The 24,646-nt window shown below is 41.0% G+C and overlaps 1 protein-coding gene across 3 annotated transcripts in view; it reads left to right on the forward strand.

Annotated features, from left to right (window-relative positions):
* Positions 1-846: 846 nt before the first annotated feature.
* The window catches only part of STK3 (serine/threonine kinase 3), a 113,927-nt gene continuing 90,127 nt past the window's right edge, over positions 847-24,646 (forward strand). Inside the window, exons 1-6 of one of the 3 annotated variants that reach the window (XM_081874444.1) lie at positions 847-1,083; positions 7,927-8,007; positions 9,232-9,360; positions 13,358-13,472; positions 16,234-16,398; positions 17,364-17,531. In XM_081874444.1, the coding sequence (XP_081730570.1) occupies positions 1,061-1,083; positions 7,927-8,007; positions 9,232-9,360; positions 13,358-13,472; positions 16,234-16,398; positions 17,364-17,531 (681 nt within the window). In that variant the 5' untranslated portion in view covers positions 847-1,060. The remainder of the gene's footprint in view (positions 1,084-7,926; positions 8,008-9,231; positions 9,361-13,357; positions 13,473-16,233; positions 16,399-17,363; positions 17,532-24,646) is intronic. The other 2 variants (XM_081874445.1, XM_081874443.1) reach the window with 2 other exon arrangements.

The following is a 24,646-nucleotide window of genomic DNA, read 5'->3' on the forward strand; positions in this document are numbered from 1 at the left end:
AGAAATGGAGGCAGTGAGAGGTTTTACTTTCTTGGGCTCCATGATCACTGCAGATGGTGACAGCAGTCATGAAATTAAAAGACGCCTGCTTCTTGGGAGAAAAGCAATGACAAACCCAGACAGCATCTTAAAAAGCAGAGACATCACCTTGCCGACAAAGGTCCATATAGTTAAATCCATGGTTTTCCCAGTAGTGATGTATGGAAGTGAGAGCTGGACTATAAAGAAGGCTGTTCGCCGAAGAATTGATGCTTTTGAATTATGGTGCTGGAGGAGACTCTTGAGAGTCCCATGGACTGCAAGAAGATCAAACTTATCCATTCTTAAGGAAATCAGCCCCGAGTGCTCACTGGAAGGACAGATCCTGAAGCTGAGGCTCCAATACTTTGGCCACCTCATGAGAAGAGAAGACTCCCTGGAAAAGACCCTGATGTTGGGAAAGATGGAGGGCACAAGGAGAAGGGGACGGCAGAGGACGAGATGGTTGGACAGTGTTCTCGAAGCTACCAACATGACTTTGACCAAACTGCGGGAGGCAGTGGAACACATGTGGCCCAGAATACTACATATTCCAACATGCACCGGTTCACGCAGGGACCCTAGCGACGCAAAGGGGACCTTCCCCTCTTGCGTGCCTCCGTCATGACGCACTCTGCTCCCGACCCCCCCACTCCCCTTGCGTGCCACTATAGCAAACGCTCCCGCTTCGCTTCCAGCCGACGTAAAGTGTAACTTTCTCTTCCGTCTTCTGGGTTTCCCGATTGATTTTCGGGGAGGCCAATGGCCGCTTCGCATCTCCTATGCCTCAGCCAATAGAGAGGCTGGGTGGGCGGCGCGTTCCGTCCCAAGCAGCAAAGGCCCCGTCCTGTGCGTAGCGCTGAAGTCAGGCAGCGGACGCGGCGCGAGGGGAGGGTCGCTTTTAAAGGGCCAGCTGCGGAAGGAAAGTTGTGCGGAGAGTTTCTGTTAGGTCCTGTCAGAGGGGTATATAAACGGCGCCTCGCCTTTGGTGGGCTGTGGGGAAGGGGGGCGGGAATAATCCCAGGAGCCGCCGGCCGCAGCCATGGAGCAGGCAGCGCCCAAAAGGTAACGGCCGAGGGCCTCCCCGGTTCCCGAGAGGCCGCGGGAGCGGGCGGGGGCGAGGTATATTTTGGGCGCAAGGGAGGAGGAGGAGGAGCAGGAGGCCAGGCTAGGCCGCACCGCGCAGCTCCCGGGCGCCTCCCTTGAGCGCTCCGGCTCCGGGATCCCGGGGAGGCTTCCCGGTGGATTCGTCCCCTCTGGCCACCATTTCCTCCCCGCATTCCCCTGCTGCCAGGCCTCCCTCTGAGGAGGGATCCTGAGTGTGTGTGTGTTTCAAATGTACACTTCCCACCTCTTAAAGACATCTATTATAGCATTAGCTAAGTGTCGATGGACGCCCCATCATTGCCACAGTTTTGCTGTGTGAATGCGTGTAAATACACGTGTACATTTCCCCCTCCCCCAAGCCGCTGCCCCATGTGGGAAAGCAGTAGATGCCCCATCATGTCTGTTAAACACACACAGACACACATGCACACACATGCCCACTTGCCCACTAAGAGGCATGATGGCCTGGCTCATGCCTTCCCCAGATCTCTGTGCCTTAGAGTGGCACAGGTTTGGGTTAATGTTTCCAGGTAGGCACTAGTAACGTGGGATGTGTACTGCTTGCCTTCATAGCAGGAATCGTGGCACCTCTCCCCTTTGCCATTCTTTTACTATGCCGCTTGTGGGTTTGACAGTTTGGTTAGAGGACATTAAGACATGACTGGTTTGCACTGGGTCAGTCTGATGACATGCCCCCTCGGTGTATATAGTCTTCATAGTCCCAACAGAGGGATAAAGACCCCACACGTGGTCCCATCTGTAGTTTGTGTAGGAGTGGGGCAGAAATTAATTTCTCTCTCATACTTGCATGTACGCCACCCACTTTAGACCTCCCTGCCGGTTCTTCCCATGGGGCAGAGAGAATGTTGCATTTTTCTGAATGTCCTTCCTTTGGTCCCCTTGGAAGAGGCCTGCTGAAACCTGTGACCTGTATCTTAGTGAAGGGGTGTGGGAATAGAAGTTTGGGGAATTACGGCCTGTCTGCATTATTACAAATCTTTCTGGAAGTGTGTGTATGAAACAGACAATGGCAGTAGGTTCTGGCTCTTTGTCAAGAACATGCTTCAATTTAGGCTATTGGATTTCGTTTACTCAAGTTGTGGATTTAGGACAGAGTGCTAAATTGTGAGAAATGAACTCCCTGAAGGGACAGCATCTATTAAAAAAAACTGTTTTGGGAATCTTGTAATACACACAACTTATTTTATATTTGAAAGATTATAGGAGGGGAGGTAAAAACATACATACCCTAAAAACTATGTTCATTGGTATATTACTGTATATATTACCTCATTGTATCTGTGCTAATCTGTTGGGTTGGGTAGATAATGATCTCAAGCTTCCCTTTCCAGCATCTACATAGGGAGCAGCCTGTAGGTGTTCTGAATGCCCTGTTATGTGCACTTTCTGAGGATGTATTGAATTTTCAAGTTGACCAGGACTAAAAACAGATTATATATTTTTTCCTGTAATTGATAGATAATAAACGTCTGACATATTTTTGGGCTGGGGAGATGCTGATTTTAAACTGTATTCAGGCAATTTCCTAGCTGTTTTTTTAGTCCAATATTGGCTACTTGGATGGCTAGTGGCTGTCCACAGATAGTATTTCCCATCACCTGCTTCCTGATCTCTTTAATGCTAGGGATTGGCGCTAGATCCTTCTGCATGCAAAGTATGTTCTCTACTATTGAGCTATGTTCTTTCCCCAACATTAAAGTAACAGCTGCAAGCTTAAAGTAACTTGCAGCGGAAAGAGGTTCAGTGATGGCTGGTGCTGTGATCCACACATGGCTAGCAAACCCACTTTGCAATCATAGTAAGGTATGTTAGGGCTGCCAGCATTGATGCTGTTATTGTGAGAAGGCAGCCTTTTATTTAGCAACAACTTGCTTGGTAGCCATTGGTGACTAGAAGTTTTATGCAGGCGAGGAGCAGACTGACAGAGGAGAGATGGAACACTTTGTTTCCCCTTCCCTTTTCATACAGTGCTACCTTGGGTTACAGACGCTACAGGTTACAGACTCCGCTAACCCAGAAATAGTAGAGCAGCTTCAGGATGGGAACAGAAATCACGCGGCCGTGGCGTGGCTGCAGTGGGAGGCCCCATCAGCTAAAGTGGTACCTCAGGTTAAGAACAGTTTCAAGGTTAAGAACGGACCTCCGGAACGAATTAAGTTCTTAACCTGAGGTACCACTGTACTTGGTTTCTGTGCTAGCCATGGAAGAAGAAAAGCCCTTTCCTGGAATATTACTAGCCTCTTGGCAGTTAAGCTTGCTATGGTTTAAAAGTAAATGAGCAGCATGCTGGTGCATGGGGAGAAATCACAGCTGCTTCTCTTCCACTCCTGTGCTAAGCCATGGCTAGGCTTAGCATTATGTCTGAACCTGGGCCTGTGGTTTGTCTCTCTGTAAAGAAACCCTGCACTGTAACCAAGATTTGTTACTGGCTTACATAGGAATGGTAGATGTGGTTAGAATTATATGCAGTATAAAGTATTTTCATTTTATTTGGGGTAGAATTTGAGATTGCACCTCTTTATATTATCTTTACTTTTCAATGTGTTGTGTTATTTTACAATTGCAATGCTTAAATTATTAATCTTCAAGAGGTTTTTTTTGTAGTTCATGCCTTTTTTATCCATAAGCTTATATAAACTTCGATTCAAGGATTTTTTTTTACATTTAGGAAGAAAATATTCATTCCTGGCTTTTGTAAACATGAGAACTGCCTATGATTTCCATATATATTCTCTTCTCTTCCTATGTTTTTAAATTAAGGAAGCTGTTTGTTTTTACATGTGGTTATAAATATTCAAGTATTCATAAGCAATTTGTTCTGCTGTAGACTAGTTTTCTTAACTCCATTTCTTGGGTCAGATGCCACTTTTAATTTAAAATGAACATGGGCCAACAAATGTCTGCAACAGATCCTTGTAGTGAGCATAGAGACAGCACAGCAATTAATGGAAATTCCCCAGCTTCATTTAGAAACTAAATACAGTTTATTTTAGACTAACTTTGGCATGTAGGCTATGTTAAAAACTTCTCCCGGTTTGCATACTTTCATGTGCTGTATAAAACACAGTTTGGCCAAAGCAGATTCAAAGGATCAAATATACAAAATGATTCCCCCAAGCAAGTAAGAAGAATGAAGTTGGGTTGTAAGAAGAGGTCCAGAATGATTCCTTGGGCTCTAGTCATCTGGCAAGTCATTCCGTAAGCCTGACAGAAAAATGGGGAAATCAATGCTACATTGGACCCAGTTCTGTATGAACTGCATCAAATATGTTGCAACTTCATAGAATAGATGCGGGTGGCGCTGTGGTCTAAACCACTGAGCCTAGGGCTTGCCAATCAGAAGGTTGACGGTTTGAATCCCCGCAACGGGGTGAACTCCTGTTGCTCGGTCCCAGCTCCTGCCAACCTAGCAGTTTGAAAGCATGTCAGAGTGCAAGTAGATAAATAAGTACTGCTCCGGCAAGAAGGTAAACGGCGTTTCACCAGAAGCGGCTTAGTCATGCTGGCCACATGACCCAGAAAAACTGTCTGCGGACAAACGTTGGCTCCCTTGGCCAGTAAAGCGAGATGAGCGCCGCAACCCCAGAGTTGTTCGCGACTGGACTTAACTGTCAAGGGTCCTTTACCTTTACTTTTTTACCTTGGTTCTCGAACTGAATTCGTTCTGGAAGTATGTTCGACTTCCAACCAAGGCACGGCTTCTCATTGGCTGATTGGCCCCGGAAACAATGCTAACAGCCAAAACGGATGTTCGGCTTCTGAAAAACATTCGTAAACACTTATTTACTTCTGGGTTTGCGGCATTTGGGAGCCAATTTGTTCGTCAACTAAGCCATTTGGGAACCAAGGTACCACTGTAACTCAGCTGGAATTTTTTTGGTGTGAATTTGAATCTGCTGCTTCCCAAGAGGTGCAAGGTTTCAGAACCACCCCTTCCACTGGTAAAATAATGTAGATTGTTAAAATAGGTACAGTGCCGTATAGTCCTTATGTGTGGTGCTTTTGTAGTAAGAGATAAGGATATTTTCTTCTTTTTGAAGAGATGAGGTATTGAATCTGTGACAAAGGAATTTCTTCAAGTCAATATAGTAAGTGTTAGTTTGATTTTCCAGACCTGTATATAATTTTATATATTAAAAGTCCCAAAGCTATTTACGATATATATAATACAACAAAACACAATAAAATTTATTAAAGAATGCAGAAATTCAGTTCATTAACAATTATAAAAGCACCCAGATGTGGCATTTGGGCCCTGATCATGTTACTTTTTTACATGTAAAATCCTCTGCATACGCTTATAGAATATTAATATGTGAATATAGCAAAGATTTGTTTGTGAAATGTGTTATATGGCATACTGATTAAAGAGCTGTGATTGGTTTTTGCAGCCCCCAAAAAGTATAAAACTGAGGACAACCATGGTTTTTAGGAAGCTGCCTTATATGAGGTCCAGTTTATTTTTCCACATAGCCTTTGTACAGTGGTACCTCTGGTTACGTACTTAATTCGTTCCGGAGGTCCATTCTTAGCCTGAAACTGTTCTTAACCTGAAGCACCACTTTAGCTAATGGGGCCTCCTGCTGCCGTCGTGCCGCTGCCACACAGTTTCTGTTCTCATCCTGAAGCAAAGTTCTTAACCCGAGGTACTATTTCTGGGTTAGCGGAGTCTGTAACCTGAAGCGTATGTAACCTGAAGCATATGTAACCCGAGGTACCACTGTACTATGCATGGTAGTGACTCTTCCATCACCACCTGGAAATGGCAGGGATTGACTCGATGCATGCAAAACATGTGCTTTGGTAAAGAGCTCCATTCATCACCAACTTAATTGTGAAGTGGCCCTGATCTGATGTCCACTAGACCACACAGGCTCTCATGAATTATTTTAGTTTTTTTGTCCATTACTGCATATCACACATGTGAATGAACGGAAATAGTGTTCCTTAAATAAAACGGCAAAGTAAATGTTAAATTTAAAGGTTTGGATGCAAAAACTGTGAGTAGTTGGATAAAATGTTCTGTTGCTGTTCCATGGACTTTTGTATTAGCATACACTATTGCAGCCTGGGAAAACAAACATTGCTATATATTAGGGTAGAAATCCTTGAGCATCAAGAGGCAATTGCAGCTTGGTTGGCTGGTAGCCAGCTTGGAATGGTAACACACTGGCAATAATCGGCCATCCTTTTCCTTTTTTAAAATCAAAGCACCATGTTGTGATAAGATTGCATTGTTATGTGGGCAGGACTGGCTAGTATTATAGAAGAAGCATCTCAGCTCTTTGTACTTTTTCTGAATGTTCATACATCTTATACGACTTGCAAGGGGATTTCAGGCAAAATTTTCATTGGTTGATTTCTTCAATTAGCTTCGTTTTTTATCAACGTAGCTTCCTGATTTCATGAGGGAACTTGCAATACAGAAGGCAAATATCTGCGTTGGTGACTTAGTGATGCATGTACATGAAAGGGAAATGATACCAATGGGATGACTGTTCTTCTGTCTTTGCTTTTTCCTTGGACAGATGTTTCTTCCTCCACTGCTGCCTCCTCAAACCAAGACCCCTACTGTACAGTTCCTTTCCATGTTTGGCCCTCATTCAACTCCTTAACACATGAAAACCCTAGTTCTCATTTTAAAACCAACATAAAAGATTAACTGGATATACACGTTTAGAGCTAGCTAGTTTCTGGTCATCAGTAAACAAAATTGTGGTGCAACTTTGTAGCTCTATACTATTATTGTACTAGTTTTTTAGTTGTCATCTTTCTCACCCCCACCCCCGCTCTTATGAAGCACGAAAGCAGACTACAATTTCCTCATCTTAGAATGGGAGGGTCTCCCCACTCCAAACATTTGAATTTGAATTTCTGGTGGTAACTAAGACTCATCTGGCAGCTGCTTCAAGTGTTCAATTTAATCAGTTTACAAAATAGGTTCTCACCTTTTCTGGGACTGGAAGTATAACATTAAGATACTCACAGAAGAGGGCTGGAGAAAATATTGAGATTGAACTGTTCTGTCCTGCGTGTCCAGAACATGAATCTTTTGTAAGAATTGAAGAGCAGAGGAGGTTCTAGAACTTCTGGGTATGAGGTTAGACAGACTCAGTATAATGCCTTTCTGTAGAGGATACAGTGGTACCTCTGTTTGCGAACGGGATCCGTTCTGGAGGCCCGTTCACAACATGAGCAGAACGCAACCCGGAGCGGCGTGTCTGTGCATGTGCGGGTCATGATTCACCACTTCTGCGCATGCGCGTGACGTCATTTTGCACATCTGCGCATGCGCGAGCGGCGAAACCTGGAAGTAACCCTTTCTGGTACTTCCGGGTCACCGCAGGATGTATCCTGAAAGAACATAACAGGAAGCGGACGTAACATGAGGTATGACAGTATTGTGGTTCTTAACTGTTGTCTAGTCATCAGCAGGAGCACATGTCATGCATGAAAGTCTCATGAGGCTGGCATGCACTGGTGTGCTGATAAGAACTTAGAATTAAACAGTAGGAATCTAATCATTAAACAGCATTGCAAGCAAGTTCCAACATCTCACTAGCCTATACACTCTCCCAACCCACCCACACATTCCTGTGTGCCCCACGTTGGGAACCATGGATCTAGGGGGTGTGCAGGGGAGGAGAAGGAGAAAATGTTCTGTTGCACAAGGAAAAATCCTTGCATATTTGCACAGTGCTTTGTTGAATACGACCCAATGAATCTACAATAAGAAATAGCAAATCACTAATTTTTGTTTATTTTAAATATTTTTGATAGCAAACTGAAAAAGCTAAGCGAAGACAGCTTGACTAAACAGCCTGAAGAAGTATTTGATGTATTGGAGAAGCTCGGTGAAGGGTATGTATTACTTTATGTGCTGCAGAGAGGTGGGATGGTTGGGAAGACTCTAAACAAAACATCGCACAAACACAGACAAGAATAGTACAACTGACTTAGAGCTGGAAAAGCTTCTTTATTTGGACTAGTGCCCACAGCCAAGAAATATTTTGGAGCTGTGGGAAAGCTCCATATTACCCATGTGAGTGGAACAATGCTCTGATATGGATTTAAAAATAAAATGAAAACACGATTTGGTGATTTTGAGTGGAGAAGGGGCTAGTTATCTTTTCTCCTGTTAGCCATGCTTATGTTCCAGATTGCATTTCTTCTTCCTCCATCCCCACAACTCTTTTCCTTTGCATTCTTCTAAACAGGTGTTTTGCCCCTTAAGTCAACTTCTGTTTGCTGTCATAGCTGAAGCTGCCACTATGTGACCTCCCTATCCTCCTTTCTCTTTCAAACATCAACAAGACCTATTGCAGGTTAACTAGCATTTCTTACAGAGCAAGGGAATATGTTAATGCTCACACTCTACTGCAGGCATAGGCAAGCTCTGCCCTCCAGATGTTTTGGCACTACAATTCCCATCATCCCTGACCACTGGTTTTGTTAGGTAGGGATGATGGGAGTTGTAGTCCCAAAACATCTGGAGGGCCGAGTTTGAGGAAGCCTGCTGTACTGAAAAAGCATTGACTGAGGCCTGTTTCACTGGCAGCAATTTGCTATGTGGGGGTCGGTTCCATTTAAGAAAACGACGTACTTCCTAAAATCAGGGAATACTATTGAGATCTTTATATTCATTACTTCTATTGCACAATTCTGTGGTTGCTACCCATTTGTGGAATCCTCTCCCTAGGAAGGCTCGCCTGGCACTTAAGGCGCCAGGCGAAAACATGCCTCTTCTCCCAGGCCTTTGGCTAATTAAACAATCTATGGCTTCTTAAACTGTGTGTGTATGTGTGTGTGTGTGAGTGAGGGCTTATTGCTTTTGTTTGTTACTATGCTGTGCATTTTTATGTTTTTATATTGTAAGCCACCCTGTGATCCTCAGATAAAAGGCAGTAAAGAAAACAAACAAACAAACATTTAAAGCCAGGGCATCCTGTTTTAGAGGCATGTGAAAATGAAGCCTCTACAATGAACAAATGTGGCTTTTGCATTAACTATTTATAGGTGGGTTTGAATGAACTGCAATTTTGTTATTCAGAGCTTAAATTAGTTGGAATCTGTTTTCTTTTCTAGGTCTTATGGGAGTGTATTTAAAGCCATTCATAAAGAATCTGGGCAAGTAGTGGCAATTAAGCAAGTCCCTGTTGAATCAGATCTGCAGGAAATTATTAAGGAAATTTCTATAATGCAACAATGTGACAGGTATGTAGTACATACTTATTGTGAGAGCTCTTCTGTCTTTTTTTTTTTAATGCCTACAATATTTGATAGTGTAAGTTTGAATCTGCTGAGAATTTCAAGCTGAAGTTCAAAGTCTACTTTAAAGTCTTCACAGTTCAGTTATGAGAAATGTGGATGTTTTATTGGGTTTTTAATCTTGCTACACGCCTTTCCTACCTACTGGCTAATGCAGCTGGGCGAGTGGAAGAGGACTGATGCATCCTTTCTTCTTTCTTTGAAGTATTTTTATGCCTTGGTACTGACTCTGGTGCCCTGACAAAGCTTGATCATGTTTCATGTTCGTTATTTATTTATGCATAAATTACTGTATTGCTGAATGAAGGAAAAATATTCTCAAAGGCTATATGCACAAAAGTGCAAAGATCAAAAGAACATAGAACAAAGTTGCATGGTAGGGTAGAAATGTGTAAACAAAATTGTTTTAAGCTGACTTCTAAGGCTGAACACAGGGCCCCTGTCTAATATACAAAAGCAATGAATTCCACAGTTCATCTCAGAATTGACACCAGGTAGTTACAGTTCAGGTTAGATGCAAGGTAAATATTGGAATGAAACGAATAGTGGACCAATTTGTTTATATTTAAAGAAAGGTTTCCTTGAAGAATGCTGTTTAGCACAGCAAGTATGGTGATGTATGAATACATAAATACTGTCTAGGAAACTTGCTTGTAGGGTGGTCAACAAAAAATCCCAATCTCCCTTTCCATTCATCAGTGATATAGTGGGGTCCACTACGCCTCATTTGTGGTCTTCCTTAGTAGTGGTGCATGGGTGTCTCTGTTTTTGAGAGGGCATTGAATAGATTTCCTCGGACTAAGAAGCTGGAAATATGTCTGGAGTAGTTTGAGCAAAGAGGATATCCTCCTTCAAATAAATGTTTACAGTCTGCCCTATCTCATGGACTGAGAGCAGCTCGTATCTTGGTGTAGGCTCCTGTGTTTGAATTTTTCTTCAGCTGCTTTGAGGATTCTATTTAGCTAGCAAGGGCAAGGCAGACGAGCCAAGCATCAAGATGCTGGAACTCCTTTAAACTATACTGCAGTTATTCACTGGTGATGAGAGCCTTGGTTTTTCAGATGAGGCAGTAAGAGGGATTAAGTGGGGTTTCCATCCATGCAGAAGGTTGGCAGTGATAGGTAGATAAGGGTGTGCCCTTAGTAAAATATTTGTGAATCACTCCCTTGTAAAATATTTGTGTGGAGAATACCTCCCTTTCTTTAGAGGCTTGCTTTTTTATCAGCGAAGATCTTTATGGACAAATGCAAATGCCCCAAAACACACAGTAGTTAAAGTAAGACTAACTGACCTGAATTAGAAGATTGCAAGAATGTTGCTCAGCTCTAAATATTTAAATATCATATATACTTCGGCAGGCTTTTATCATTTGTTTTTATTGCAGTTTGTTAATCTTTAGTGTAAGGTCTTCAGAATTTGTTATGGAGATTGTCCCAAAATATTGTATCCTAGGAGTAGCACAATTGTAAGGGGCAAGGTTTAAAGTCTGCCATATATCGCTGATAAGGATGAAATGGGATTTTATGATGTATTTATTCAGAGTTTGGTAGATCTCCGGGTTGGATTTGGATGGAGATGTCCTGTTGACACTGATATGTCAGTAGTAGTAGTTGTGCTTAACTCAGTAGTGGTGAGAGATAAAAGTTAAGCACTAAAATCTAGAGGCAACGAGAGCTCCTTGACCTAGGGAGAAAAGGAAGTCTTAAGCTCTCTTAAGCAAAGTCTTAAACTCTCTTAAGCAAAGAGACTAATGCAGCGTGGTGGCACTATGTATTTAAAATTCCTAATTAATGGAGATAATTTCCGTATGAATAGATTGTAATATTGTCATGTATGTTCAAATACATATTTAATGGGGCTTTTTAGATACAGTTACCTTAATCAGGTGACATTTAATATAGTGCAGAAGCAGGTGTCTGTAAGTGGATCGCTTGCTGCTTGGGAGTATGAATAAAAAAGAGGGGTTACATATGAAGTTCCCCTGGGAATGAATATGTAGCGCCAAGCAAATGGTTGCCATTATCCATGCTCATGCTTTTAACCAACAATTTGGCTGGCAAGCATGAGCAGTAAGATGTAGATTGGGGGCAGGAACATACTGGCTTGTATCTAACCATTGGTGTTTTGTGAGCTCAAGGGCTTTTGATCCAGTGAAGGTGTCCCTTGATGGAAGAGGCTTGGGAGGTGATTTTTGCTAAGGTGATTTTTCCCCTTGTAGCCTCCATTGTCCCTGAAAATTTGTTATGAAGGCTTGGGGGACCAACCAGAACAGATTTTTCTGGGATCTGCTGGGGAAACCAGAATTAGGATTATTTTTCTTCTCTTCTAGTTTGGTATGTGACATGGGTGGGGAACATTTTTCAGCTTGAGGGCCACATTCCCTTCTGGGGGCCTTGGAGAATGGAGCTGGGGGGGAAAGTGGGTAGAGCAATGAATATGATTTGTACCTTCTACCCAGTGCTTTTTTCTGGGGGTAAGCAGGTGTATGCATACCCCTAAACATTTATTGAATCTTTGTCCTTTGTCCAGTATTTATTTTTCCTGATTTGAACTATAAAATGGTGATTTTCTTGAGTCAAAATGAGAGTACCCCTAAACATTTTTAAAGAAAAAAAAGCACTGCTTCTACCATAGGCTAGTTTCTACAGCATAGGCGCCGACTCCATGGGGCCTGAGGGGGCCCGAGCCCCCTCAAAAATTCATTTGGGGGGGCTCTGCCCCCCCAATAATTTAAGAAAATTATTAGTTATATTATGCTTTGTAAAATCACAAAATTATGTTGGTATTTTTTATTTTCCTTGTTTGACGATAGTTACCTTTTAAAATACATTCAGTAATGAGTTAAAACAAAGCCACTCCCGATCTAGAGAGGGGGTGGGGTTGCGGGCTCTCGACCCATCAACAATCTCGCGGGGCTGGCGTCAGCCCCGCGAGAAGCGGGGATTCCCCCTAGCTCATTAATATTCACCGCCCACGGCGGCAGCCAATCGGCTGCCGCAAAGGGCAGGCCCTCACAGGTTCACTTAAGGTCGGGGCAGCCCGGGGCTCACCCCTTTCGTTCCCCCAGCAGCAGCGGTTTGGAGGTCTTGGCCCCCCCCAATATTTTTTATAAGTCGGTATGGGCCCCCGCCCCCCCAATATTTTTTATTAGTCGGCGCCCCTGTTCTACAGTCACATGACCCTCTCTGTTCGTCATCTAGGCAGGCAGGCAGGCAAGTAGGCAACTTTATCAGAATTCAAGGATTCATTCTGGCCAGGCAGAAACACTGAAGGAGGCTTGTGAGGTGTGTGGCCTCTAGAGAAAATCCTGAGGCCTTGAGAAATGCTTATAGAGAGGCCTAGGAGGCCTGAGTGTGTGACTTATTTGTTCATATACAAAAATGGCGAGGGGTTATCTATTTTGCAAAGGACGCAGGTGGCGCTGTGGTCTAAACCACAGAGCCTAGGACTTGCCGATCAGAAGGTCGGCGGTTCGAATCCCCGCGATGGTCCCAGCTCCTGCCAACCTAGCAGTTCGAAAGCATGTCAAAGTGCAAGTAGATAAATAGGTACTGCTCCGATGGGAAGGTAAACGGCGTTTCCGTGCGCTGCTCTGGTTCGCCGGAAGCCGCTTAGTCATGCTGGCCACATAACCCGGAAGCTGTACACTGGCTCCCTCGGCCAATAAAGCGAGATGAGCACCGCAACCCCAGAGTCGGCCATGACTGGACCTAATGGTCAGGGGTCCCTTTACCTTTACCTATCTATTTTGTACTCTTAATTATTAGCACGTGCACCAACATCTTTAGTTCTGTTTTCTAAATCCTATCATAAAACTCAGGCAGCTGCTTGGAAAAATGATACCAAGCTCTGATTCTAGCAAAATTTATCCTGGACACTACTGCTTCTTAATATTCTTGACGGTTCACATCTGTATGTTGATAACCCATGTTTTTGTGTTCAGCCCTTATGTTGTCAAGTACTATGGCAGCTATTTTAAGAACACAGACCTGTGGATTGTTATGGAGTACTGTGGAGCTGGTTCCGTCTCGGACATAATTAGATTACGTAATAAAACGGTAAGTGTTTAATTATTTTTTATAAAAGATTGTTACTTTTGCAGTTGTTTGAATGCCTAAAAAAAAGTGTTCCCAACAAAGATTTATTTACTTGAGGAGGATGTTCATAAGGGCCCCATGCTTTCCCTGTTTACTTTAATATTAGTTGTTAGTGATAGTGATTCTCCTGCTGCTGTTTAAAGTACAATAACATGCCATGATATTAGTTGTTAGTGATAGTGATTCTCCTGCTGCTGTTTAAAGTACAATAACATGCCATGACAGAGTCTAATAATCTTTTCAGACCATGTCTAATAAAAATGTAAGAATTTTATGAAAGGGAAATATGATTTGTCCACTGTTTTTTCAGAGAACCACAGACTTAACCTTGGCAAATCATATTACTAGTATATACCAACATGTCAGAGGAATACGGCTGAGTCTCTTGGGTTGCTGGAATATGAAGCAGCCCTGCATCAACCAATCTTCATGGCTGTTTATAAGGCAGAAGATATTCTCTCTCTTTTATGTGGTGTTCAAGCTGTAGAGGACATTAAAGTAAAAAACCGTGTTTGTGGGCTGGTAGGAACATGAACTGGGATGCATAAAGTAGGAATTTGAGTCTGAGAAGCTGATGCTCAGTCAGTGGTTGTGATCCTGATTCAGGAGGGTCATAGAAGGGGCAGACTGGCAAGAGAGGAAACCCTTTGCTGGCGAGGAGCTGCAAGAATTGGCTGCTAGGATGAGGGTGCAAATTCAGTTGTATTTATAAGCTGATGTTCATTATTAACATTAATATTTATATTTATTGCCAGGCTGATAGTTTAAAAGTTTAAAGATCATAAACTTTCAATGAACAGATTCTGACTGTAGTTCATAAGCTATTTGGCTCTTAGACCTTTGCTTTTAAATGTGAACTTCACTGGAAAAAACACACGCATTACATTTGGATGTCAGTGCTTGTTCTTGAGTTCCAGTCATAGTTTGGAGAAAAACAAACCACGGACCTGAGTTCCTCTGTCAGGACCTGCTATCTACCATTAAACCATGGTTTATTTAAAACAATGGCTTATTGTTACACATAAACCAGACCTGTATCTGGTTCAGAATGATAGTTTTGACTTTTCTCCTCTCTTTATTCTCTTTAAAATTATTTGATATGGTAAAATACAAAATCAGTTTGTCCTTTCTTTCCTATTGCTAATTATCCATGAAGGAAATAATGAAACCATTAGAAAATACCTAGTAGAAGTAAACTCAGTGCCAACAACTTTAGTTTAGTCAAGAATTTCATAGAATCATAGAGTTGGAAGGGACCCTGAGGGTCATCTAATCCAACCCCGGGCAATGCAGGAATCTCAACTAAAGCATCCATGATAGATGCCCCCCCAAACCTCTGTTTAAAAACCTATAAGGATGGAGAGTCCGCTTGAGACATGCTTGAGTGTTGTCGGAAGAAAGAGAGAAAACGATGGACTGGCTGGTTTATGATTTCGTATTTAGAAGCACATATATTATATCCATCACAAGGAATTGGAGCTTAGAAGTCAGATTGGCCTTGCAGCATACATATGACTAGGAATGACTGAGCCTCTTCTCACATTTCCAGTCATATTTCTTCTATATAGCTGTCCATGGATATGTCCTCACATACTAGTGTTTCCTAAGTGCATCCACCAGAATCAGTGTGATTGTGAGCTCAATCCTGTGCTCCTGTGTCTTGGAGGCCGTGTGCTAGTCAGAATCCTAGCAGCATAGCATTTACTTAGATTTTCACAGTCTGATTTCTGGTGGAAACATCCTAAGGCTGAAGGAAGATGTCCTGAAAATGTGGGCCGCCATAGTTAGACCATGAATTCTGTAATCACAGATGGAGCAGTTCAACAATCTAGACGGATGAAAATGGCATTACTTGTATTTTAATGACGCACATGGATTTGGGGTAGTATTTGGGCACTATTTTATCTATTCGTTTGCTGCCCTATAATCATATTCTCAGGGCAGTTTACAACAGAGATAAAAATATTAAAGCTATGTACAATAAATCAACAAAACACATTAAAATGCATAAAAAACACGGGCCATATAAAACTTATTTTAAAGCAGCAATATATTAAATTTTTTGGGGTGGGTGGGAATAAAAAATTAGTTGCTTAGTGCTGAATGTGTTCAAGGTTCTTAGTAGATCCTCAAGTTTAGGCAGGTGTATAGAGAAAGCTGATCCTTCAGCTACCCCAGCCCTAAGCAATAAAGGACCTTAAAGATCAAAACCAGCAATTCAAACTCTACTGCAGTCAGTAAATAGACAACCCAAAGGGCATATTGTCAGAAAAGTTTGTAATACAATCCTGTTTTGATAAATTGGAGAGACAGGGAGAATTGTACCTATAACAAAATAAAACACAAGCCAGGCTTTGAGTACATTACAAACTCTTACACTCACTTTTCATGTCCTGTTTGTTTAGGTCCTCTGTCCACAGTCTTTTTTTGTGGGACCTCTGCTCCTGTTTGATGCTTGTTGATTTTTGTGGGATCTAATTCATGTTCGAGGAGGTCAAGCCATGTGGATTGGATTGCAGGAGTGGGACCTTGATTGGGGGTCTTGCTTTCTGTATTTGTAAAACATTTTGCATAACCTTATGCGTGCCATATAAATAATAATTATAAGGCAGTTTGCATAATTTTGTGTTACAGTTTCTCAGTCTTTCAAATTGTTTACGTAAGTGTGTAATCAGTGTGTGTACACACAGAAGAAGAAAATGTTATTTATGTTTCTCCATAGCTTACAGAAGATGAAATTGCAACCATTCTTAAATCTACGCTTAAAGGACTTGAATATTTGCATTTCATGAGAAAAATACATAGAGATATAAAGGCTGGAAACATTCTCTTAAACACCGAAGGGCATGCTAAATTAGCTGACTTTGGAGTGGCTGGACAGTTAACTGTAAGTATAAAGTGTATGGGTAGAGTCATATTTTATAAATATGCACTGTGCTTCCTACAGTCTCTTGTAGGGAGAGATGGACCTTTTTCCTATTAGAAAGGTGCAGCTAATTTGGCAGTCTTTGCTTACTGAAGTCAGCTTTTCTTGTGTGTACGTTTTGAATCTTGTCTAAACTGTGTCCTGCAGAGCTTTTGAACAGTGGGTTGAGCCCAGACTTTTTGTTATGCTCAGAGCATGTGTTGAACCATTCACAGAACCAGTTCCGCATGTGTCACTTGGTTGAGAAAGTAATGTGAACAATGGTTTGCCTTTAGAGATGGAGGCCTAACTTCTGACAATACTTTCTCTATCCAGGTTGCAAATAGACCATGTACTGAAAAATACACTGGATTATGGACTGTTGAAGTTGAATGTGGGATCAGATATTTAGGGTGCTTCATACATTATATGGTGGCAGATTATTTGCGTAGAGAGCTGTGGCCAGTCCCAATGCCGTGGTGCATATGACTGTAATTTTTTTGTGCTTAGATGCACATTTTCTGTAAGCACATATTGCAATTACACACAGAGGGTGTGTGTGTATGTATGTATGTATGTATATGTGTGTGTGTGTGTGTGTGTGTGTGTATATATATATATAAATAAATACACACACACACATACACACACACATAAATATGTGTAATGTGTGAAAAAACTCTATGCATGTGTTTGCGGCTTCAAATATTGTTTAATTACTTAAGGCACAAACATGGCCTCCAGAACATTGTATTAGACTCTTTTGTACCTATCTAAAATAAGGCTGTTTTCCTTGGAAATATGCCTTTTAGGAGAAAGCGCATTACTGAGCTTTCTTGAGGTACTGGTGTTAAGTTCAGTTGCACAGATTCCATGTGATATTATAATGGGAGAGAGAGATGAAAATACATTGAGAGATGTTAAGCTTCTTAATAATGTCATTACAGGATACAATGGCAAAACGCAACACTGTCATAGGTACTCCATTTTGGATGGCTCCAGAGGTAATACAAGAGATTGGTTATAATTGTGTGGCAGACATCTGGTCCCTTGGCATTACCTCAATAGAAATGGCAGAAGGAAAGCCTCCGTATGCTGATATACACCCAATGCGGGTAAGAATCATACACAGTGACTTTGTTATTAATTACACGCTGTATAATGTTGCTCATTGGAAAAGTGGAACAAGTGGTTACATTGGTCATCTTGAGGTGATTGGAACTACAGCTGAATGTCCAGTTGCTACTTCGATCGGAGATTTAAAACTAAACTGCTGCAAGTAAAGTGTAAATCTTATAGTGGTAGAAGGCACTAAAATAAGTTATGCTACACAGCATTTAATATGTTCCAAAAGTGATCATTTACTTCATGCTGTTTAATAGGCAACTGTTGCTGTTAATGACATGGTTTAAAATCTTAAGTTTAATTACACCTACTGCTTTGATTTTCCCCCAAAAGACAGCTATTGTCACCAAGGATATCTTGATGTTTGCTTATCTAATGATTCTGCTGTTTTTGGCATTTTAGGAGTTAATCACTTTTGCACAGGGGTGGAGAACCTGTTTCTCTCCAGATGTTGTTGGATTAGAACTCCCATTATTCCTGGCCATTGACCATGCTGGATGGTGCTATAAGGGGAGTTAGAGTCCAAAAACATACTGGGTTAAGAACAAGAATTAAATAGAGAGTAGTTTAATGTTTTCATATTTCATATTTTAGTGGCTACATCCTTTGCTTTTTTTTTAAAAAAAGTGATGGGTCTTATATCTATGCGATGTCACCTCTTTTGTTCCAATAGGAAACAAACAAAGCTGTAACTATGGACATACTATGCATAATATAATTATTTGTAAACCTTTATTTATTGTCTGTTATTATTATTTATGTGTGCATGGAATGTGAAAAAGGCAGTGCAGCTGCTACTTTTGATGGCACTGAAAATGCATAGGCAATCTGTATTTCTGGCTTTTTGGTGATATCCTTGATCATACCGGCTTGTCAAGGGATCAACTGTGAAAAAGGATATTCCATCACTCATGCGTCTTGTTAAAGGGTAATGGTGTGTATTTTGTAGTGGGTGAACTGAGTTTGGAACTTGAACTATTAATTATCTTACAGAAGCAGCTGATTTTTCTTATGTAATGAAGCTATTTTGGTCTTATGTTTAGGGTGAAAAGGAAACATATTTTTTTAATGATTTTTTGAATCTTAAAGAAATATGTGCGCTTATTCTTGGAGATAATGATTAGTGATGACTACAATGGCTTCTTAAAATTTAATGATATCATCCTCATTACATCTGGGATAACTTTGACATAATTGCTTGTAGTTGCACTTGGTAATGAAAGGTAAGAGCTTAAATTATCGGAGAATATTTTCTAAGCATAATAGCTGCTTTTAAACTAAGGGTTAGTGTTTTAACTTGACAGAATGTGAATATTTGTAATGCTTGTAATCAGTCGTATTAAATCAAAAGGGCAAATTCATTTTAAAAATAACAATTCTGGCTTACATGGTGCACATGTTCTTGTTAATAATTTGTGTTCTGGTTTTTAAGGGCTTGTAAGCAGTTAATACTCTTTTGTATATTTGATACCCTACAGTTCTTCTTAATTTTTATTAGAGAGTTGTTACAGTGGTTGAGAAGAAATACACAGATTTCAGTTGTGATAGTTTTCCCAGTGTTATATGATCCAGCTTCACAAGATTCCTGGACATATGTAGATGCTTTTCTATTTTGTTTTCGTTAAGACATTCAATTGATATAGGCAAGCATGAAAGCTCGGGCAAATTTTCATTGCTTTTTCTGGATCTTGCTTAGATTCTGTGGTATTTATGTAAAACACTGTTTTGTTACTTGGGAATGCATGCTGAAGTTATTCCTTATGCTATTTTGCTGTAGGCTGGTTGGCACTGCCACAAAGGTAATGCATTGCCAGTAGGCCATTTCCTTGTCAATTGCATTTACAATCTAATAGAGATATTACATGACTTTTTAAACAAGTGTTTTGGCAGGGGCGGAAATGGCAGATTCCAAGCAAACAAGCATAGCTTCCTCCCTAACCACACACTAGCTACTCAAGGAGTTGTACTAAATCTTGTGAGAGTGCGAAGGTAAGGAAAGGATTTCAGGTTGAAAGATGGCAGTAAAAGTACTTTAGGGCTCAGTATTTGGGAATATATATCAGATCTTTGTTAAAAACCAACCCATTCTTGCTGCGGTTGGAAAGGTGTTGACAATCAGCCAATGCAGTAGGCTATTTACTATATTTTGAAATCTGTGCAGTATGCCTGGGGCTACTTTCCACACTTGATCTAATGTTACTAGTAGTTTTAGGAATGTCAGATGTAAGGGCCACCTGCTTCGTTGGCATCAGTGAATGTTCTTTTTAGATGCTTAAAACCTTTAAAGTATCAACTTTTGTGGCAGGAAGTCTCAAAGGGGAAAAGATTTACTTGGTGTAAGTAGTAGATTGCAATCTCTACTGGAAGTGCTTCAGAGTTCCTGTTCATATATCAGAGTTGAAGTAGTGGTGAAGCAGATTGAAATATGAAAGATGGCTATAATGGGGACATTGTATAAATGTTTCTGTTCCAGTATTGTGGCAACTCTGTGTGGTGGCCTGCCACCAAAAACCAGCATCTCTTGTACAGGAGTAGGGAACTTGCGGCCTTCCAGATATGGTTGGACTATGGTTTACATCGTTCTTGTCAATTGGCCATGCTGTTTGGGAGTTCAACAGCATCTGAAGAGCCTCACAGGTTCATCACCATGGTTTAGTATGACCAAACATACAGCTTGACATCACCAGACTGCAATTTCCCCTGTTCCCACAAATGATAGCCAATGAAATAGGGCAGGGTAAATTTGTGCTATTAAATTTGAGATAGTGTTATGAGTTCTGGTCCCTGCACTTTAATAAAATTGTAGACTAATAGGAATGGGTCAGAGCAGGACAATGAAGATGGTCTACAGTATAGAAAACAAACTCTGTGAGGAAAGACTGAAGGATCTGTTTAGCCTGGAGAAGACAGTTATTTTCATATATCTGAAGGCCTCTCACACAGAAGAGGGCAAAGTCTCATTCTCTGTTGCCTTATAGGGCAAAACTAGATCTATCAAGACTTCAGTTACAAGACGGTCTGTTTCATAAGAAGAGCCTGTTGGATCAGGTCAAAGGGCCATTTAGTTCAGCATCCTGCTCTCACATTGGCCACCCACATGCTTATGAGAAGCCCACAAGCAGGACCTGAGTGCCACAGCACCCCCTTTTTGTTATTCTGAAAAACTGGTATTCAGACATATACAGCTCCTTCTGACAGTGGCGGGGAGAACATAACCATTGTAGCTAGTAGCTGTTGACAGCTTTATAGTCTATGAATTTGTCTTGATAGCCGCCAACTTGGATGGCTTTAATTACATTGGTTGAATATTGTTGGTGCTGCCACCAATGGGGGCTGCCTGGTTGGAATTGACCCGTGACAGGGCCTTTTCAGTGGCAGTTCCCCATTCACAGAATGCCATCCTTGGTGAGGTGTTTCTGTCTCCCACTTCATTAACTTTCAAGAGGAATTAAAAAACATTCCTGTTTACCCTAGGCACTTGATGTCTGAAATACACTGTTCCTGGCAAACCTGAGATCACTGATTGAGATAATGTTTTTTTTTAAAAAAAATAATAATTTTTATTCAATTTTTAAAACACATAATTAAAAGACAAACACATCACAAAACACAAACAAACATAAACAAATCAAACATAAATAAATTCATAATCTTCTTTTCTTGTAACTTCTTTCAATCAACTTCCCCATATCTCCCTTTCGCTGCATCCTTATTTTAAAAAGAATTTTTTTTAGCAACCCTTTAGTCAATTTATCCATTTAGTTCCCTTCATTAAATTCCCATAAATTTGTTGGTTACAGCTGTAATTCTCTGCTTCCTACCCCTTGACACCTTAAGACTCATCAATTTTACAACAGTTTTTAAGATATATTTTAAATTTCTTCCAGTCTTCTTCCACTGCCTCTTTCCCCTGGTCACGAATTCTGCCGGTCATCTCTGCCAATCCCATGAAGTCAATCACCTTTGTCTGCCATTCTTCCAGAGTAGGTAGTTCTTGCATCTTCCAATACTTTGCCAGAAGAATTCTTGCTGCAGTAGTAGCATACATAAAGAAAATCCTATCCTTCTTTGGCACCAATTGGCCAACCATGCCCAGGAGAAAAGCCTCTGGTTTCTTAGTAAATGTCCATTTAAGGACTTTCTTAATTTCATTATAGATCATTTCCCAGAATGCTTTCACCCTCGGGCAGGTCCACCATAGGTGATAAAAGGTACCTTCATTCTCATTACATTTCCAACATTTATTACTGGGCAAATGATAAATTTTTGCAAGCTTGACTGGGGTCATGTACCACCTGTAGATCATTTTCATTATATTTTCTTTTAAGGCATTACATGCCGTGAACTTAACACCAGTGGTCCATAACTGTTCCCAGTCAGCAAACATAATGTCATGACCGATATCCTGTGCCCATTTAATCATAGCTGATTTCACCGTTTCCTCCTGTGTATTCCATTTAAGCAGCAAATTATAAATTCTTGACAGGTTCTTAGTATTGGGTTCTAACAGTTCCGTTTCTAACTTTGACCTCTCCTTCTGAAATCCTATTTTCCTGTCCTCTTTAAATGTCTCATTTATCTGGTGGTAATGCAGCCAATCTCGAACTTTGGACTTTAGTTTTTCATAACTCTGAAGCTTAACCCTTTCACCTTCATATTCTAAGATTTCACAATATTTTGGCCATTTAGAATCCATATTAAGTTTTTTCACCCCCTTGGCTTCCATTGGTGACAACCACCTGGGAGTTTTAGTTTCCAATAGGATTGAGATAATGTTTTTAACTCTTTTTAGAATACCTAAATATATATTGATGTGTTTGCCACACTGGGCTCCTTTGAGAGGAAGGGTAGGATGAATGAATGAATGAATGAATGAATGAATGAATGAATGAATGAATATTGGGAGAACTTCTTTGTAGTTATATCAGCTCAACAGTGTAACCAGTTACCTAAGGGACTGTTGGGCTATCCTTCACTGGAGGTCTTCAGGCTGAAGTTAGACAGCCTTCTGTTGGGGATGCTCTCTAGCTCTGAATTTCTAGTATCAAGCAGGCTGTTGGATGGCCTCCAATGCCTCCCTCCAATTGTATGGTTCTGTGACTTGTAGTATGTGGACATGTCCAGTGTGTCAAAACTTGTGATAGAGCAAAAAAACTTTCAACATTTCCACAGTCAGTTTACTCTTTCTGCACTACCCACATTTTGCTTTTAAAATTGAACCCCCTTCCTACACTTCTGTGCTTTGGCCGGTTCTATGTTTCTACACCCAGAACTGCTTCCTTAGTATTTTACTTAGCTCTCACTTTTCTTACAATATAGTTTATGCCTTTTCATGATGAGTACTTGCTTTTCATGGTTTGGGGGATTAGATCTGATAGACAAATGTACAATAAAAATATAAAACATGATCTCCAAATCCTCTTTTGAAGCCTTGGTGATTCTATGTATATAGTCCCAAGATAATTATTTCTGTATATCTTACACTCTGAAGTAGGTACTTCACATATATTGTCTAGAGAATGGCATTTGTGCTTTTCCTAGTGTCACCCAGCAAATCTCTTGGAAAGTGAGGAACACCATGGAGGCCTCTGAAGCCCAGCTGGAACCTAACCCTGGGCTTACTTTCCTTTTCCTTCCTTTATCCTTTAGAATACACCCACATAAGCTTTCCAAGAAGGCTTCAGCCCTGGTGGCACTCCAAGAAAACATTGCCAACCTTTTGTATAAGCAATCTAGCATTGCAAATTTGCCCCCCCCCCTCTAATTTATGCTGTTTTGTCTTGGGAGAGGCTAGTAATGTAAGCTCTTGAAAATATATCCAGCGTTTGCCTTTATTGTTTTCTATGCTGAAGTTGTTGGTAATGGACATGTGGACATCATATGTTCCACAAAATACCGTAGGAAGCCAATTTGAAATGTTTCCATTTGCCTTAAGTCCAATCATGATATTTATTTTTCCATGGCACTTACCCAGATTATCCATACCTCCTGCTTAGCTTGTGTCACTGCCACCATGGACTAATCTGCTTGTGATCAGTTTCTTTCCAATGTATCTTACAAGCAGCTGCCTTTTGCCACAGAACTCTTGATGCTGTTTATATTGCCATATAGCCTTAGTCTAGATTTGGGCATTCTGCTGGGGATCAGTGTCTGTATAAACTGAAAAGTTAACTTTTTATTTTTTTTATTTTACTTTGAACATTATTAGCTATTGAATGTTACCCTTTCCTTTTTTCAACAAGCAAGACAGCACCTGGCAACTAAATACACTTCAACATCCCCAAGGTGGTTTTGGATCATGTCTGTTACATGATTGCCTAAAACAAGGGTGGACAAATGTTCTTCTCTCATGGCCACATTCCCTTGATTAGAGGCTGTTGATATACTAACACTAGAAGCTTTCCTACCAAGATGGATAAGCTGGAGTGCGGATATATAGTGAGCATAATGGAAACCTGGTGGAATGGAGAAATTAAGTTGGACACAGTTATCTCTGGATGCAAACTCTATAGGAAATATAGAGAAGAATGTACTCTGGAGGTGGTGTGCAACTCTACATTATAGAGTGCACAGCCCAAGTAGCTAGAAATCCCAAACAGGGCATACTCCTCCATGGAAACACTGTTAGTGGCAATACCAGGTCCCCAAAGTAATTTTGTATTGGTGATACACTATTGCCCCTCTGGCCAAAACATCCAGGGTGTTCTTGAGATGAAGAACAAAATAAAGCAGGCATCCAAAGGAGAAAGTTTCTTAGTTATGAGTGCCTTCAGTTACCCTCACATAGGCTAGTTGGGTATATCTTCCAATTGTGACAAAGAGGTAACATGTCTGGAAACCCTAAATGACTGTGCCCACGAAAAGCTGGGCATGGAACCGACCAAAGGCAGCAACCCTGGACTTAATGTTAAGTGGTGCCCATGAGCTGGTGTGAGATGTAAGTGTTGCTGAATTGATTAGGAACAGTTACTACCATGTTACAAAATTCAACATTCTATTCTATTCTATTCTAATTAAATAAATGTCTCACTTCTGACTGGGAAAGACCCCCTGAAGCTTGATGGAAGATAAAGGCCTTCAGTAGGTGACAAAAAGAACAGAAAAA

Source organism: Podarcis erhardii (assembly GCF_964252035.2).
Source record: "Podarcis erhardii genome assembly, chromosome: 8".
Lineage (NCBI taxonomy): Eukaryota > Metazoa > Chordata > Lepidosauria > Squamata > Lacertidae > Podarcis > Podarcis erhardii.